The sequence below is a fragment of the Carcharhinus amblyrhynchos genome, chromosome 5, assembly GCF_965287045.1.
Source record: "Carcharhinus amblyrhynchos chromosome 5, sCarAmb.v2.hapA, whole genome shotgun sequence".
NCBI lineage: Eukaryota > Metazoa > Chordata > Chondrichthyes > Carcharhiniformes > Carcharhinidae > Carcharhinus > Carcharhinus amblyrhynchos.
In genome coordinates, this window is record NC_137328.1 from 15238668 (window position 1) to 15257273 (window position 18606).

General features: G+C 40.7%; 1 protein-coding gene across 2 annotated transcripts in view; it reads left to right on the plus strand.

The window, feature by feature from the left end:
• Positions 1-18606, plus strand: part of ric1 (RIC1 homolog, RAB6A GEF complex partner 1) — a 138748-nt gene that overhangs the window by 16851 nt on the left and 103291 nt on the right. For both annotated transcript variants that reach the window (XM_080188487.1, XM_080188488.1), the window contains exon 2: positions 5229-5336. In XM_080188487.1, coding sequence (XP_080044613.1) covers positions 5229-5336 — 108 coding nt within the window. The remainder of the gene's footprint in view (positions 1-5228; positions 5337-18606) is intronic.

Consider the following 18606-nt stretch of genomic DNA (forward strand, 5'->3'; position numbering starts at 1 on the left):
TTTCCTGGTTTCCAAATCAGAAGGCATTTTTGTTTTAAGAAAATCCTGAGTTAAAAAGTGATACTAAAGCTATGGGCTCTCTTTTCAAAGCTCAATGTCAAATTAGATCAGTCAGATAACAGGATGTTTCATTTTTAATTTTGCATCCATGCTATCTACGTATTCTGCAACAAAATAAAGGGGGCCGGAATTGACGCATGATTTTGTTTTTTCTATTTTTTGTGTGAGCCTGCAGTAATTAAAGAGAACAACCTCTTGAAATTTATACCTAAAAAGTAATTGAGCCAACCAAGAATGGTAAGATGAATTTCTGTTGACAGCAGTAAATGTCCTATGGGAAGTATGTTTGGGCAGTTTCAAAGTGGTTTCTACTGAAGCTGCCCTTAATTTTGCACGGAATACTTCAGTGGACAGGGGTGTGGTTAATGAAGATTGCTCATGATTGGGGTGGGTTTAGGGTTAAGTACTTTGTTAGCACTACATTGTGCATCTTGCATGTACTGGATATTACTGGCTGTTGTAGGAAGGGAAAAAAGGTTTAATAATTCTGATGCAAAATATTAGTGTCCTCCAGATTAAAGACAATTATGTACCAGAATATTGAAAATACTTGTAGCGTTAGGCTAAATTTATAATAAAATAACAAGCAAATTGCGCTTATTTTGAAGAACTTCAGAACGTCCTATGTCAGTGAAGTATTTTGAACAAAGTAGTCACCATTGTAATGTAAGGCAATAAATATATCAAACTTTAAAATGCAAATATGGACTTGAGAGAATTATAAGCCATAGTGGTGGGTGTGTGATTTTTTTTTTGTTTTGGCACTGTTTTACTTTAAAATTTTTATCTGTTCTTTTCAGCCCACCATGGCATCTTGCCAATCCCTCCTCCAATCCCATATTTCTGGCTTCTTGTGCCTGTCCTCCCACCTCCTCACTTTCTTTGTTATGCCATTGGTAGGCTTGCCTTTAGCTACCTATGCCCTAATCTCCGCAATTTGTCCCTAAACCTCTTGCCTTCTATCACCCTTTGTTTTAGATGTGTCTTCAAGGCTTTTTTATTTATTAGTGCCACAAGTAGGTTTATATTAACACTGCAATGAGATTACTATGAAAATCCCCTAGTCACCACACTCTGGCACCTGTTTGGATACACTGGCCAGCATGTCTTTCAGACTGTGGAAGGAAACCCACGCAGACATGGGGAGAACATGCAGTCGCCACACAGTGACCCAAGCCATGAATCGGATCCAGATCCCTGGTGCTGAGAGGCAACAGTGCTATCCATTGTGCCACCTTGCTGCCCCAACAGTTTGCTTCTTCGGCTAAGTTTTTATTACTTTTCACTTGTATTTCTTTGTAGTGGCGTCAACATTTTTCTTTGATAGCTCTCCTGTAAGTTACCTCAGGCATTTTGTTTCATTAAGCCACTATATAAATACAAGTTGAAGTGGTGGTGTTGAAAAACACCCATCAGTGCAACTATCAGTTTTCTTTGGACTTTCTAATCTTGGGTTGTATGTCAAGGCCATTGTAAATTATAACAGTTGAAGTATTGGTATGTCTTACTGCAGCTGTGCAGGGCGTTGTTTAGACCACACCTGCAGTTTTGGTTTCCTTCTCTAAGAAAGGATATCCTTGCCATAGAAGGTTCTGCAGACTGAGTCCTGGGATGACAGAATTGTTGTATGAGGAGATATTGTGTCAACTGGGTCTGTATTCATTGGAATTTAGAAGAATGTGAAGGGATCTAATTGAAACATAAAATTCTGACAGGACTGGGCGGACTGGGCAGACTGGACGCAGGGCTCTTTTTTTCCTCTGGCTGGAGAGGTAGAACAAGGGGTCAGCAGTCTCAGGGTATGGGGTAGGTCATTCAAGACTCAGATGAGGAGAAATTTCTTCACCCAGATGGGTTGGTGATGCTGTAGAATTCTCTAGCTTAGAACATTATAAAGGCCAAATCGGTGAATATATTTAAGAATCGTAGAATCCCTACAGTGTGGAAGAGACCGATTTTGGTCCATCGAGTGTGCACCGACTCTGACAGAGCAACTTACCCAGGCCCTCTCCCCTGCGACATCCCCGTAATCCCATACATTTCTCATGACTTCCATCTCAACCTATATGTCTTGGGACACTAGGGGACAATTTAGCATGACCAATCCACCTAACCACATCTTTGGAAGAAAGTTTCCTAAACTCTGAAGGTGTCAGGGAGAGGGCACTGGAATATGGCATTGAGATAGAGGATGAGCCGTGATCATGTTGAATAGTGGAGCAGCCTCAAAGGGCTGAATGGCCTATTCCTGTTTTCTATGCTTCTAATGCAAGTGATATGAATATGAATTTTTTTGATGTGGAGATGCTGACATTGGACTGGGATGGGCACAGTAAGAAGCCTCACAATATTAGGTTAAAGTCCAACAGGTTTATTTTGGAATCACAAGCTTTCGGAGTGCTGCCTGATGAAGAAGCAGCGCTCCTAAAGCTCGTGATTCCAAATAAACCTGTTGGACTTTAACCTGGTGTTGTGAGATTTCTCATTGAATTTTTTTGTCAAACAGTGAGTGTGCCATGCCACATTCAAAGCATGTTGATTCCAGCATATAATCAGTAAAATGCAATAAGCAAGTCTAGTGATAACGTTGAGCCAAAAGTTTTGCAGTGCAGCTGTTTATTCATGGTCATTAAATTGCTACCTGAAAACTAAGCGGTTAACTGAGTACTTTCAACAGGATTCATATTCCTATTCAAATAAAGGTTTTCCCTTTATTTGAGAATTTAGTACTTACATAGTGTTAGGACTGAATCCAAGTTCATTTTTACACTCAAAAAAGCATTTGTGTTTTTTCATAGAATGTACTATAGCAATATGTTTTCTGGGTTTCAGTCAAACGTTAGGAATTCCCATTTCCAGGTACGCTTTCTCAATTCTGGAATATGCCAATAATGTAGGTAGTACAGCAGTAGGGAATTCACACAGTTTGGGGTGAATTATGGCATTCTCCACATATATTTAATGTGTAATAAAGATTATAACGCTTTAGGGATTATTCTGCAATTAAAAGCAATATAGAATTGCAAGTTGTGATATGGTTCTGTTGTCCTCAATGATTCACATTTGTACATGTGACATAGAACATAGAAAAACCACAGCACAAACAGGCCCTTCGGCCCATAAGCTGCGCCGATCGTATCTCTACCTACTACGCTTACCTATAACCCTCAATCCTATTAAGTCCCATGTACTCATCCAGAAGTCCCTTAAAAGATCCTATCGAATTTGCCTCCACCACCACTACCGCCTCTACCACTACCGACAGCAGCCGATTTCCACGCATCCATCACCCTCTAAGTGAAAAACTTACCCCTGACATTTGACGTGCAGGAATTCAGTTAGTTTGACAGTAGTCAAGAGGATTTGGAAAATCTGGAAGAGACTTTCACCCTTTTGTTTGCTGTGAAGATAGCACTGTTAGAATGGTTCCATAATAAACCATGGCAATGGAAGAGTGATTGTAGAATGGAGTTGCTCTGGCAATGTTTTGGCTTGTGAAAACGGGTTGGGAAGCATACAAGCCATTTGAAGTTGCAGCTTCTTTATTTTGGAACCACCCTGGGGGTGCTCTGTCAGTGACATAACTGGAGTGCCTACACAGCAGAAAGACCTCAAATAACCTTCCTAGCCAGTAAGTAATTGGTGCTGAACAATCAAAATTCTCTTAGCTATTTTCTTCTTTTTTAAAAGCAGGAAGTACATCAAATAAAAATGGTTACTCTTGTCATACTGATCTGTTTTCAATCCTGAAATGTATAATAATATATTGGATCAACTATGAAAAATTGCAACACTCTCATTTGGACTTGAGACTAAATTTAAAAAGCTTTTGGATTGTGTAAGCTAATATTGTGCTATCTAAATATATGATTGTTAATTTAACTTCACTAACAGGCAACTGAGATGCTTGTGTAAAATGTATTGTGTGCTATCAAAGCATTGGGTAACCATTTTAACTCTTGAATAATTGTGTTCATATTGTCCTTTCTAATTTACTGGAATACTGCCTACCTTGTTTTGTTTTAATTTCTTACCAAATAACGCAAGTCATGGTTCACACCAATGAGTTTGAAAACCTGAACAACCTTTATCTTCCCCCACTGTTTTGTCCACAAAATGTGTCATTATCATACTGAAAGTTTGATTGTATTGATTTCCTAATTGAGCTGCCACATGTGCTGCTTCCTAATCAATTAATGGACATAAGCACTTGCGAGCGGGCAAAAGTAAAAGCCTGCATTTGCTAGCTGACATTTCACTTTGAGACTTCCAGAGACTGGGTTATTTCCGGGCTCTGGCCTATATGCCTAAAACTTTAGCGTGAAGTCTTTACTACCTTCTAATTTTCTACGGGAAAGAAACTGAAACTTATGTAATGCAAGTAATCAAAATAGAGTTGGTTGCGAACAGGAAACCATAGTACTACATTTTGCAAGCTTGTACCTACAGTGTACCTAGCCCATCGAATCTGCACCAACCACAATCTCACTCAGGCCTCATCCCCACAACCGCACGCATTTACCCTGACACTAAGGGGCAATTCAGCAAGGCCAATCAACCTAACCCAGCCTATCTTTGGTGTGTGGGAGGAAACCAGAACACCCGGAGGAAACCCGTGCAGACATGGGAGAAGATGCAAACTCCGCAGGATAATCCGAGATTGAAATTGAACCCTGGTCCCTGGTGCTGTGAGGCAGCAATGCTAACCATTGTGGCACTGTGCTGCCCTTTTCTTGCAGAAACTGTACATGTTTACCATAATAGCAATATCGAGTGAAAATGTCAAAACAAATTGCAAAATGTTATGTTGTCTAGTTAGAGTGCCCTGCTTGAGCATCATTTGATATTCTGCATGCTAGTTCAGACAGAACTGTTATGCTGATCTTGATCTACAGTGAGTTGTGGGTTTTCAGACAGGATATGATTGCTATGAGATTCGAAGTTGATAGTGAGCATGTTTTAAACTGACAGGAATGGTCAGTGGTTGAATGGACCAGTGAGCACCATTAGTATTCACTCCATCGCTGTTGCTCTAGGTAGCCACCATGTAGCAACAACATGAAGTTCACCTGGCAGGGAAGAACAACTAAAATATTATAGTAGTAGTTCTGGGCTTTAGTCTATTGCAGAACAAATGTGTTCAATACTATTTTACCTTTTTTCACCAGCCCAGTGTTTTAATTGTAAGCTACAAGGAATCTGCAAAGGCGGCTTCACAGTTTGGATCATATGAAAAGACAGAATGGAAGTCCGACAGCAGCATGATCGCAGTAACGGTAAGATATAAACAATATTATCAATGAGTTTTAAATCCTTTTTGTTTTGAAGAACTTTGGGATGTTCTGCCGCATTAAATGCTTGCTGCTAATTGTGTTATTTTAACTAATTAAACCTATCCTGTTGATGTTGATCACATTTTTTTATTCTTCATGGGATGTGGGCATTGCTGGGCCAGCATTTATTGTCTTTCATCTAATCCCATTGAGAGGGCATTTAAGAGTCAATCATATTGCTTTGAATCTGGCGTTACATGCAGGCCAGGCCAGGTAAGGGCAGCAGATTTCCTTCCCTAAAGGACATTAGTGAACCAGATGGGTTTTTACAGCAATCGAAATGGTTTCATGACTAGCATTAGGCTTTTAATTCCAGATTTTGTTTTTTTTTTATTGATTTTAAAATTTCACCATCTACCATGGTGGAATTTGAACCTGGCTCCCCCAGAGCATTACCCTGAGTTTCTGGATTGTTAGTCCAGTGACAACACCACTATGCCACCACCTCCCCTATCTTGGGTGGGAAAAGATGGCAAAGAACCAAAATGTGACATTTTCAAACCAAACAAATTGCCCAGCAAAACAGAAACTATGTGCATTAAGTTTAGACATAAATGTCTGCTGGCTGTGAGTTCAGCACTTTACTTGCTGAATTTTGATCAAATGGATGAGATTCCTCTAATGGGAGAAAAGAGCGAAGTATTTATATAGCATCCAGTAGGTCAAACCTTTCAATGCATTTCACAAACAATAAGTTACTTTAGAATTGGGAGTGACTTGTGTAGTCTGCTAAAAAGCAGCAAAATAGCTAATTTGTTTGAAGGAGAGAAGTGCTGACTAGGTGATGGTGCACCCATGCTCTACATGTTGTGCATAGAGCTTTGTTTAACAAAGGATGGGCCTCTGGCAAAGCAGTGTTTCACCTCCATTATGTTTGAATATTAGATTGTGCTTGGTTTGGGTAAGGCTGCTGACTCTGCTTTGAGGTGCTCCTAGAAGTTTGATCACGTGATGGTGATCACATGGCATTCCATCACATCACTGCTTGTGATGCTAAATCACATGACTGTTGATTACCTGACATTTTCCCACACTTTGCAAATGTTATTGACTCAAATAACAACTGAAAATACTGGAACTATGACTGCTGCCTGACCTATTCAGTGAAAGGTGAAACAATTCGCATTTTGGTTTGATTGCCTCTTGTCAGAACCTGAAACATTAACTTTATTGAGGAGGGAAAAAACATTGGTAGAAAGAGGCAAGAGGTTGGTGGTGATGGCTCCCTTTATTCTCTGTTTCTCAGGATGCTCAGAGATTCCAGGCAATTATTGCTGGCCCCAGTGCTGTAACCTTACAAATAGCACTGAAGAGTTGTGATTCTGAACAGTGGGGAGACCATCAAGATCCAAACAACACAGTCTTGTCACACCACAGTCGGCGGCTGCTATACGTGCGTAGTTAATGGCTATGCCAAGTTTCTTGAGTCAGCCGAGAGATCACCTGCCTGTTCTGGTTGAATCCCATCCAGTCTGGGAGGGTTGGAAGCTCTAGGTCACAAAATTCATGTGACAATGTATTTTGTCTCATTCTGTATGTGTGTGGACTTACAAAAAGCGTTTGATAAGGTGCCATACAATAGACTTGCCAGCACACTTTTAAGTCTGTGGAATATAAGGGGCCAAGGAAGCATGGATATGATGTTGGCTGAATGACAGGAAGTAGGGGGTACTGGTGAACAATTGTTCTTTTGGACTGGAGGAAGGTAATCATAGAATTGTTACAGCACAGAAGGAGGTCATTGGGCTCAGTGACTGTGCCGGCACACTAAAGGAGCATTTTTTTATCCCAGTGATGCTGCACATTCTTCCATCATATTCTCAGCAAAGCACTTCAGATCCTAATTACTCTCTCTGTGAAACTTTTCCTTCATATTGCATTGCTACTTCAGCCAGTTACTTTTAAATCTGTCTCTTCTGGTTCTTGATTTTTCCACCAAAGCGAAAGTTTGGTTCTAGGGTCTCTGCTTTTCTTGAGATGTTTTAATGATTTTAGACTTGGGTGTACCAGTCACATTTTCAATATTTACAGATTGTGCAGAGCTTGAAAGCATTGTGATAGATGACGTTGATGGGTTGGTGGATGGGCGGATAGTGGCGAATAAAAATTGATGCAGGAAATTGTGAAGTGATACATTTTAGTGAAAAGCACAAGGAAGGACCATATATCTAAAGCAGTGTTTTTCAAACTATTTTCCAGTGACCCACTTTTACCAAATGACCATCCCTCATGACGTATGTGGGATGTGTAATGAAATATGGTCTTAACTGCGGGGAGTCTGTTTCAGATCCATTTTCCAATTTATTCAGGCCATATTCCAGCACAAGAAATTGGTCAGTATCTTGCAAATTCCATGCATCAACATATACATTCAAAACAAATGTCCGAAATCAGACATTTGCTGTGCATCAGCCATCGACAGAAAACTGACTGACATTTGCTTGTGACAGATTTCTCAGTTAAGATGCATGTTTGGAATGCAGAGCACAAGATCAACATTCTGGTTTTAGGTGAAACCTAATAGCACAGTCGCCAATTATCCCTATCTGTTACCATCCCATCAGTAGACCACTTTGGTAGATGAGATATGTCACATCAATAACTACGTTTTGCCGAATACATTGAACTCTGTGGTTAACATGTTGATTATCGTTTCTCACGTTCAGCAGTAATTGTTTTTAAACAAAAAAGTCTCAATGGTTTTCCTGTTTTCTCAGACATCTTGTTTTGAAAATGATTCAAAGTAAAATATTTTTATGCACAAAAGGATAAAATATTGAATTGGATTGTGAGATAATGATCAAACTAGTTGAGTTATAGCCTGCCTTCATGGCAGGAAATTCAAGACTCAGAGTCAACTGACCTGGCAAGCTGCAGAACTGGTTTTACAGTTGCAATCTAACATTTAAAAATACACCTCTTCTATTCATTACCTTATTTCCTTCCATCAAGTACATGTAACTTGAATTGTAACAGACAAAACTAAGCTTTTCCTGTACATCAAAGTTCTCATGTTGGCTACGTCATTGACTGAGAAGAACTCATGGTCATTCTGTCTTCTACGAAATGTGTACTATAAACAAAAATGCTGCGTTTTTAACAGGATCATGGAACATCCCTCCTTTTTTGAACAGGATCAGTTTAATGGGCAGCAAGAATTTACCCTATGATCCATTTTCAACATCCTGTGGGTCGTGACCTCCACTTTGAACATCCTGACCTAAAAGATATAATTTAAAGGAAGTACAGGAACCAAGATGCCCAGGGCCAGATGAGCACAAAAGGTTAAAGAAACCAGGCAGGTTAAGAAAGTGATAAAATTATGGAATCCTGGGCTTTATGAATAAAGACACAAGAATATAAAAGCAAGGAAGTTATGGTGAATTTCTATAAAACATTAATTCAACCTCAGCAATGTACTTCAGGAAGGATGCGGAGGCATAAGAGCTCATTTGATTGAGATGCTCAAAAGAGAGATCCAGTTAGAAACTTTTAACACTGGACAAAGGATTGAGAACAGATTTAAGGTGATTGGCAAAAGAACAAAAAGTGTCATAAGGACAAACTTTGCACAGGAAGTGGTAATCATAGAGACCCTACAGTACTGAAAGAGGCCTTTCAGCCCATCGAGTCTGCACTGACCACAATCCCACCCAGGCCCTACATATTTTACCCACTAATCCCTCTAACCTATGCATCTCAAGACACTAAGGGGCAATTTTACTATGGCCAGTCAAACTAACCCACACATCTTTGGACTGTGGGGGGGAAACCAGAGCACCCGGAGGGAACATAAGAAATAGGAGCAGGAGTAGGCCATCTGGCCCTTCAAGCCTGCCCCGCCATTCAATAAGATCATGGCTGATCTGTCGTGGCTCAGTTCCACATTCCCGCCCTCTCCCCATAACCCTTAATCCCCTCTCTTATCAAAAACCCATCAACCCGTGTCTTAAAAATATTTAGCGAGGCAGCCTCCACCACCTCAACGGGCAGAGAATTCCAGAGATTCACCACCCTTTGAGTGAAGAAGTTCCTCCTCAACTCTGTTCTAAACCGCCCCCCCCTTTATCTTGAGGCTGTGCCCCCTAGTCCTACTGTCCTTTCTGAGCGGGAAGAGCCTCTCCAACTCTATCCTATCCATCCCATTCATCATCTTATACGTCTCAATGAGATCTCCCCTCATTCTTCTAAACTCTAATGAGTACAAGCCTAGTTTATTCAGCCTCTCCTCATAGCTCAACCCCCTCAACTCTGGCATCAGCCTAGTAAACCTCCTCTGCACTCCCTCCAAGGCCAAAATATCCTTGCGTAAGTACGGCGCCCAAAACTGCACACAGTACTCCAGCTGCGGTCTCACCAATGCCCTGTACAGCCGCAGCAAGACCTCCCTACTTTTATATTCAATCCCCCTCGCTATGAAGGCCAGCATCCCATTTGCCTTCCTGACCACCTGCTGTACCTGCAAGCTGGGTTTTTGCGACTCATGCTCAAGGACCCCGAGGTCCCTCTGCACTGTCGCCTGCTGCAGTTTTTCTCCACGTAAGTAATAATCCTTCCTACCATTATTCCTACCAAAGTGGACCACCTCGCACTTGCCAACATTAAATTCCATTTGCCATTTCCTGGCCCATTCGCCCAGCCTATCTAGATCCTTCTGCAGACTCTCCATACCCTCCGCGCAATTTGCCGTTCCACCAATCTTGGTGTCATCAGCAAATTTCGACACCATACACTCGGTTCCCTCCTCCAGATCATCTATATAAATGGTAAATAGCTGAGGCCCCAGCACCGACCCCTGGGGCACTCCACTAGTCACTAACCTCCAATCCGAATAGCACCCATTGACCCCCACTCTCTGCCTCCTATTTGACAACCAGTCCTCTATCCACGCTAACACCCTACCCCCAACTCCGTGTCCCCTGACATTCTGCAATAACCTCTTGTGAGGTACCTTGTCAAACGCCTTCTGAAAATCAAGAAAGACCACATCCACTGGCTCTCCTCTATCCACCGCCCTAGACACATCCCCATAGAACTCCAGTAAATTTGTCAGACATGATGCAGACATGAGAATGTGCAAACTCCATACAGTGTGACCCAAGGCAGGAATTGAACCCAGGTTCCTGGAGCTGTGAAGCAGCTGTAATAACCGTTGTGCTACCGTACCATCCTTAATGATCTGGAATGCGCTGCCAAAGCTCCATTCAACTCTTCTTTTAAGATGTGATTTGAGTCAAGTGATCAGGCTAATGACCAGCAGATCATGTCATTAGGACATTCCTTCTTAACTTCTCTTCCTCAGAAAAATCTTATTTACTCCTTTGGGTTGCAAAACCCTAATCTAATCAAAAGAATGTTCAGGTTGATTGACCATACTAAATTGCCACTTAGTGTCAGGGGGACTAGTGGAGTAAATACATGAGGTTATGGGGATAGGGGCTGGGTGGGACTGTGGTTGGTGTAGACTCGATGGGCCAAATTGCTTTCTTCTGCACTGTAAGGATTCTATGATATACTTCATAAACTGACTTCATATTTTTCTTTGACTTGTCATTCTGAGCTGGAAGATCATCCTTACTAATGAGATAAGCATAGTATTTCCCTGTTCCCTTTTATGTCTCCTATATGTTTTAAAATTTTAAAATGAAGTTTTATGTTCCACTATTTTGTTGCCAGATGCAGGACACAAACGCGTCAATTTCTATTCATAAACTAGTTAGCATTCTGAGGAGAATATCAATTTAACAGTGCCTCCTTTTGGGAGGCGTTTCTTTTTTTGAAGTTTTTCTGTTAATTATTTAGCAAAAGACAGACAACTTAAACTTCATACATGTAAACTGCATATTTCAAACGTCTTGATGGTGTTAACAGCCTTCCATTAACAACCCAGGTTTGCAATCTGCAATTTGAGTATGCTATGAAGAGTTAGGAATTTGACATTTAAAGGTTTGTTTAGTTTGAAAATTTTATGTATTCAAGTTTTTCAACTTTGAATTAGTTTTGTTACGATATTCAGCAATGCAACACCTAGAAACTGGGTCATTTCACACCTAGTCTCCTTACGTTTCCTTAGCTTTAGCATAGCATTGTACTTCAGAATTGCAGTGCTTTTGTTTTGACTACCTCAAAATATATGTTGTTTCCTGTCGATAAACAAATGGAGTTTTCAGTGTGCACTGCATTATTACTACTTTAGTTTGTTTTTGAAATGTTTTTGATAAAATAGTAAAAAGGGCAATAATAGATAGATAAGTTTGTTGATCGTGAGTTAGCTGGAACCTCTTGCTATTTTCATGTTGTCTGGAAAAGTTGGATTTTAAATTTTGTTTTGTTCTGTTCTACCTAACCAACCCACCCATGAACCACCTCACCTGTGTCTCTGGGAGTTGTGGATTTGTGTTGGGACTAAGGGTGCCAGCAATCCTCCAATACTTCATTGAAAATCAGTATTTGCGTTTAAGAATTGGGAAGATATTTCTGTTTGAAAAGACATCGTGTTTTTCCTACCCATGACCAGTCTTCATGCAATTACAGACCTAAGAACAAACTAAATGATATAAGCATCATGATTCAGACAACACTTTGCCACCTTTTTGTTTCTTTGGTTACAATCCTTTGTCCATCCTCCAGACAGAGAAAATTAACAATGTTCTCCTAAATTGATGTCATTTGGCAAACTGAGTGGGAGTCATGATGGAGACGTTGTAGAAAACACCAGCAAAATTTACGTATTCTACAAATCACAGGAGTATAACCAGTAATTAGATTAGGTAAATACACCATCAGATTCCCTGGGAGTTATTGAGGTCATGGAAATGTCATCAGTGAAATCCAACCAGTCAGGTTTAAATGATGCAGGTTATGCTGTTAGCTTAGTGTTTTGCACAGCTGCCTTCAAGTTGTACAGACAGCCTTGTCTTCCTGGAAGATTTAGTTGTGGTTATCATGTCCTTCAGAGGATTAAATGTATTAGGTAAGCATCTCTCATGGTGATAATTTGTGGTTCAGTGGAATGCACATCCTTTGCTTATCTCATCTGTGTTAAAGTTCACAATTATGATCAAATTGTCCTCCCTGGAATATTTAATTGTTTCTTGTTGAAACTTGTTATTGTCCAGTCCCTGTAAAGTATACTATTGTATTAAATATTAAAAGCACCAATATGTTAAAATATTTACACTGCTGGAGGTATATGGTTTCACAGTATTTTCCATTATGCATTGTGTCTGTGTATTTTTTCAGCCATTTGTGCTGACAGTTATGTTTAGCAATGTGTACACCTCATTCATTTTTGGACTGTATATACAATATGGCAAAACAAACTTTGGCATTGTAAATGTTAGTTTTAACCGTTGTGTTTATTTATGCTAACGATAAATACTGTTCCTGTGTTGAGGTACTTGTGTGAAATAGAACATAGAACATTACAGTGCAGTACAGGCCCTTTGGCCCTCAACGATGCACTGACCAGTGGAACGAATCTAATGACCCCCTAACCTAAACTACTCCAATGTTATCCATATGCTTACCCACTGACCATTTGAATGCCCTTAAAGTTGGCGAGTCCACAACTGCTGCAGGCAGGGCATTCCACGCCCTTACTACCCTCTGAGTAAAGAACCTACCTCTGACGTCTGTCCTATAATTATCACCTCTCAATTTAAAGCTATGTCCTCTCATGTTAGCTATCACCATCAGGAAATGGATAATTCTTCCTCTTCATCCTGCCCTCCATTTCTAATTCCTTTCTCAATCCTTTGTCATCTGAATGTATCTCACGCTGCATGTAGTTCCACAACCACTAGCAATTGTCTTCAACTAGTCCCTAGATGGTCTTTAAAATTATGAATGGTTTTTCTAGAGTAATTAAGGAGAAACTGCAGTGACAAGAGAAGTCAGTAACCAGAGGTCAATTAGAGAGCAAAAGTAATACCACCTAGACTAGGAGAATTGTCACACAGCATAGAAGATTATTTTGAAATTGGAGGTGGCACTGTGGTTAGCACTGCTGCCTCACAGCGCCAGAGACCCAGGTTCGGTTCTGGCCTTGAGTCATTGTGTAGAGTTTGCACATTCTCCCTATGTCTGCATGTCTCCAGGTGTTCCAGTTTCCTCCAAAGATGTGCAGAATAGGCTGATTTTATCAATACTTGTCTAACACTAATGGAAAACATCAGGTCTTGTTGAGGAATACAATGATACCCTGATTGAGTAAATTGCAGACCTACTCACTTTCCAAAAATAACATTATTATGCTCTATATATGGGGCACTGACAATAATATTGCTGTCTGTCAGTAAAATGAAGGAGATAGTTATCGACTACAGGAAGTGTAGTAGAGGACATGCCCCTGTCTACATTAATGGGTATGAAGTGGAAATGGTTGAGTGTTTCCAAGTTTCTAGGTGTCCAGATTACCAATAGCCTGGCCTGGTCCCTCTGAGTCACAGTACAATTAAGAAAGACCACTAACGCCTCTACTTTCTCAGAAGACGAGAAAACTTGGCATGTCTGGTACGACTATCAGCGTCTTTTTACAAATGCATCGTAGAAAGCATCTTTTTCAGATTTATCACAGCTTTGTATGGCTCCTGCTCTGACCAAGACTGCAAGAAACTACAGTCCATCACGCAAACCAGCCTCCTATCCATTGACTCTGTCTGCACTTCCTGCTGCTTCGGAAAAGCAGCCAGCATAATCAAGCACCCCAGGCATACTCTTCCAACTTTTTCTGAGAAAAAGATAGAAGTCTTGATCGTGCACCACCTGACTCAAGAACAGCTTCTTCCCTTACCATCAGACTTTGAATGAACTTACCTTATTAAGTTGACCTTTCTCTATACCTTAGCTATGACTGTAACACTACATTCTGCATCCTCTCCTTCTCCCCTATGTAGTAGGGAGGTCTTGCTGCAGCTGTATAGGGCATTGGTGAGGCTGCAGCTGGAGTACTGTGTGCAGTTTTGGGAGCCGCACCTGCGCAAAGATATTTTGGCCTTGGAGGGAGTGCAGAGGAGGTTTACTAGGCTGATACCGGAGATGAGGGGGTTGAGCTATGAGGAGAGGCTGAATAAACTAGGCTTGTACTCGTTAGAGTTTAGAAGAATGAGGGGAGATCTCATTGAGACGTATAAGATGACGAATGGGATGGATAGGATAGAGGTGGAGAGACTCTTCCCGCTCAAAAAAGACAGTAGGACTAGGGGGCACAGCCTCAAGATAAAGGGGGGGCGGTTTAGAACAGAGTTGAGGAGGAACTTCTTCACTCAAAGGGTGGTGAATCTCGAATTCTCTGCCCGTTGAAGTGGTGGAGGCTGCCTCGCTAAATATTTTTAAGATGCGGGTTGATGGGTTTTTGATAAGAGAGGGGATTAAGGGTTATGGGGAGAGGGCAGGAAAGTGGAACTGAGCCACGACAGATCAGCCATGATCTTATCGAATGGCGGGGCAGGCTCGAAGGGCTAGATGGCCTACTCCTGCTCCTATTTCTTATGTTCTTATGTAAAAAACAATATTTTTCGCTGTATCCCAATACATTTGACAATAAATTAAATCAAAAGCTCCATTTGTGTCTTTTACAAGGAATTTTGCGTGAAAATCCAATTTACTTTAATGACCTCTGTGTTGTCATCAAACTTAAAAGTAGTAGTGCTCTTGTGTATCTTAATATTGCATCAATTCTGATTCTGTTTCACATACTGCCAAACTGCAAGCATTATCCAGCATAATATAGTTGAATGAGTCTACAACCTAACACGTTGATTACAGGACTATAATTCTTTGTGGAAAATATGATTCATTCAGATTCTTCATTATCTTCATCTGCTTCAGAATTCTGAGTAATATGTCACTTCAAGTACTTTGCCTTTTTGCTCTGGGCCGTTCATTGCCTAATGTTACACCTAGAGCACTTAGTTAATTGTTACTTGGACATGCGTGGGATTCATATGTCATTGGTGGTCCAATTTAGTCATCTGCTGTAATAGCCAGATCTGTTAAAAGTGCTTCCATTCCTCATTCTGCCTGTCCCCTTACATTGTGCTGATGCCCATGAACTGCATCTGGACCGTTCTGAAATCTGGTAATCATCGAGTCCCCTTCTTTAATGTCACCGCAGAGTATTGCACTTATTCCCCTAAGGGTGGAGGAAATGACTGTTTCCCTCAAAATTTTTTTTCAAAGTAGCAGACATCTGATCCAACAATGAGTCCCTTTGAGAATCCAGCACCAATTAGAATCAAGAGCCTGTTTATATGTAACACCTGAACACAATTTAAATAAGACAGGAATCTCCAAATTGAATTAATTGTTCTTTTATACAGTCTGTTAAAGTTTTTGATATATTCTTCCATTGAATAACCATGTTTTTTGAAATCTATCAAACTCTGACCACGTCTCATAGGCAGTTATAATTTAGAAGATTCAAACTTTTGTCACTATCCTGTTGAATGGCGGATAAGGTTCAACGTTAAACCCTCCCACATTCAAATAACTTGGAAAATTTTATATTATACTGTGTGAACTTGTCGTTCCCTGGAGCTGCACGCTAGTGAAGAGGCATGGCTTTAGTAGAAGGAGTTTTGATTTATTATTGTCACATGTATTAGTATACAGTGAAAAGTATTATTTCTTGCATGCTATACAGGCAAAGCATACTGTACATAAGGAAGGAAAGGAGAGTGTGCAAAATGTAGTATTATAGTCATAGCTAGGGTGTTGAGAAAGATTAACTTAATGCAAGGTAGGTCCATTCAAAAGTCTGATGGCAGCAGGAAAGAATGGTCTCCTTTCTTTCCTTGGCACATGACCTCAGACTTTTTTGTATCTCTTTCCTGATGGAAGATGGTGGAAGAGAGAATGGGGTCCTTGATTATGCTGCTCGCTTTTCCGAGGCAGTGGGAAGTGTTGACGGTATCAGTGGATGGGCAGCTGGTTTGTGTGGTGGACTGGGCTTCATTCATGAACCTTTGTAGTTTCTTGTGGTCTCGTCATTGTTTGAGATCTGATCCACAACAGTGGTGTCGTCAGCAAACTTGAAAATCAATTTGGAGGGAATTTGGCCATACAGACAAAGGTGTGTTAGGAGTATAGTAGGGAGCTGAGAACAAAGCTTTGCGGGACACCGGTGTTGAGGATGATCATGGAGGAGGAGGTGTTGCCTAAACTTACTGACTGCAGTCTATGGTTTAAGAAGTTTAGGATCCAGTTGCAAAAGGGAGGAGCCAAGCCTCAGGCTGTGAAGTTTGGAGATGAGCCTTGTAAGAATAATAATGTTGAAGGCTGAGCTGTAGTCTATGAATAGGCATCTGAGACAAGTGTCTTTGTTATCTAGGTGTTCCAGGGTTGAGTTTAGGGCCAGGAAATGGCATCTGCTGTGGATCTTTTGTGGTAATAAGTGAACTGTAGTGAATCCAGGCAGTCTGGTGGGCAGGAATTGATTTGTGCCATGACTACTCTTTCGAAGCACTTCATAATAATGCATGTCAGAGTCACCGGATGATTATCATTAAGGCATGCTGCCTGGCGTTTCTTTGGCATTGGGATGATGGCTTTCGTCTTGAAGCAGGTAGGGACCTCAGGTTGGTGTTTCTAAAAACAAAGGTTGAAAATGTTAGTGAATACCCCACCGGATGGTCTGCGCAGTATCTAAGTGGTGGTTCAGATGCCTTGTCTGGGCCAGTTGCTTTCCGTGGGTTGACTTTTGAGAAGGCTGCTCTGACATGGTGATCTCAGATACAGGTTAATCTGAGGCTTCCAGGATACCTGTGAAAATGTGCTCTCACTCTCCCCTTGCTCAGAACAGGCATAGAATGTGTTGAACTCATCGGGGAGGAATGCGTTGGAGCCAGAGATTTTACCTGCCTTCATCTTGTAATGTGGGGTAGGGTAGTGATGGTGCTGAAAGAACTCTTATGTGCTTAAGTAAACTTGCATCTATTTAAATATTGTAATAATTTGTATTCCTAATATAAGATTTTGCCAAATGGCTTGGAACAAAATATCTGTTTCTGATTTTAAAAATTATATTATAGCACTGTCTTGTTGTTCCCAATTCAACTTTAGTGCCTTCAGATGTTGTTTTTCATACCATGGTTTAACAATTGTGTTGATTTTCAGAAGACCTGTAATGGGCTCCTCCAGTGGTGCCACAAAGTTATCCAGTGAGTAGTTGAGTTGTGTTGTCCAAGAATGTGTTGGGTTCGATCCCCAATGTGTTATCTGAGCCAGAAACTGCTGTGCTACATTGGCCTCAGTGGTGCAGGGAAAAATAGACTTTGCATTTATCTGACAAATGCAATAAATAACCAAGTTTTCAACCCATAAGCACTTTATCTTTCTTGTGAGCCTGTGCCTACTTTCATTTCTCTAATATTCGAAACCATCCAGACATTTGGCAAGTTTCTCTCAGCTGAGAGATTTCAGCTGCTGTTTTCGCAATGACTTGGCCTGCAATATAGTCTGCTTCATTTTTGTGGTCATACGTACTCCTTGGTACTTCCTCCGCTGCATGTTAGGCAACGACATATATATAGTAAATATATTTACTCAACAAAGAGGACACTGGCAGAATCTGAGAGATCTAAGTTAATGAAATGATTTGAAAAGAGAGATGAAGAGAAATGTTGCCGCTTGACAATAAAGTCAAAACTAGGAATCATTAATGTCAGATAGTTGTCAGTAAATGCAGTCAGGAATTCAAAGGGTTTCTTTACTCAGTGGTTGGAATTTGCCATTTGTAACAGGGAGTAGTTTAGGTATGTAGCATAGATGCAATTAAAGGGTATCTAGATAAACATAAGACTTGGGAATAGAAGGATATGTTGATGGGGTTAGATGAAGAGGGGTGGGAGCATGGTCAAGAAATATAGACAGCAGCATCGAGCAGTTGCCAACTGGCCTGATGTTGTGTTGTGCATTCTATGTAATGTAGTTTTGTGTGCCTGTCGCCAGAGCATTATTTTTCTTTGCAGCAAAATCTGGATTATTCAGTAACAATTTTTTTTCTAGTCAACAACTTGAGAATTGCAAATGAGGCAATAAATAAAACAATCAATTTCAGAATCATAGAAACTTTTGCCTATTGTGTCTGCTGGTTGGCAAACACAATAGGCCAAATAGTCGCTACCTGTGCTATGACATGAACCCAAGATCCCGGTTGAGGCCGTCTTTTTGTGTGCAGAACTTGGCTATCAGTCTCTGCTCAGTGATTCTG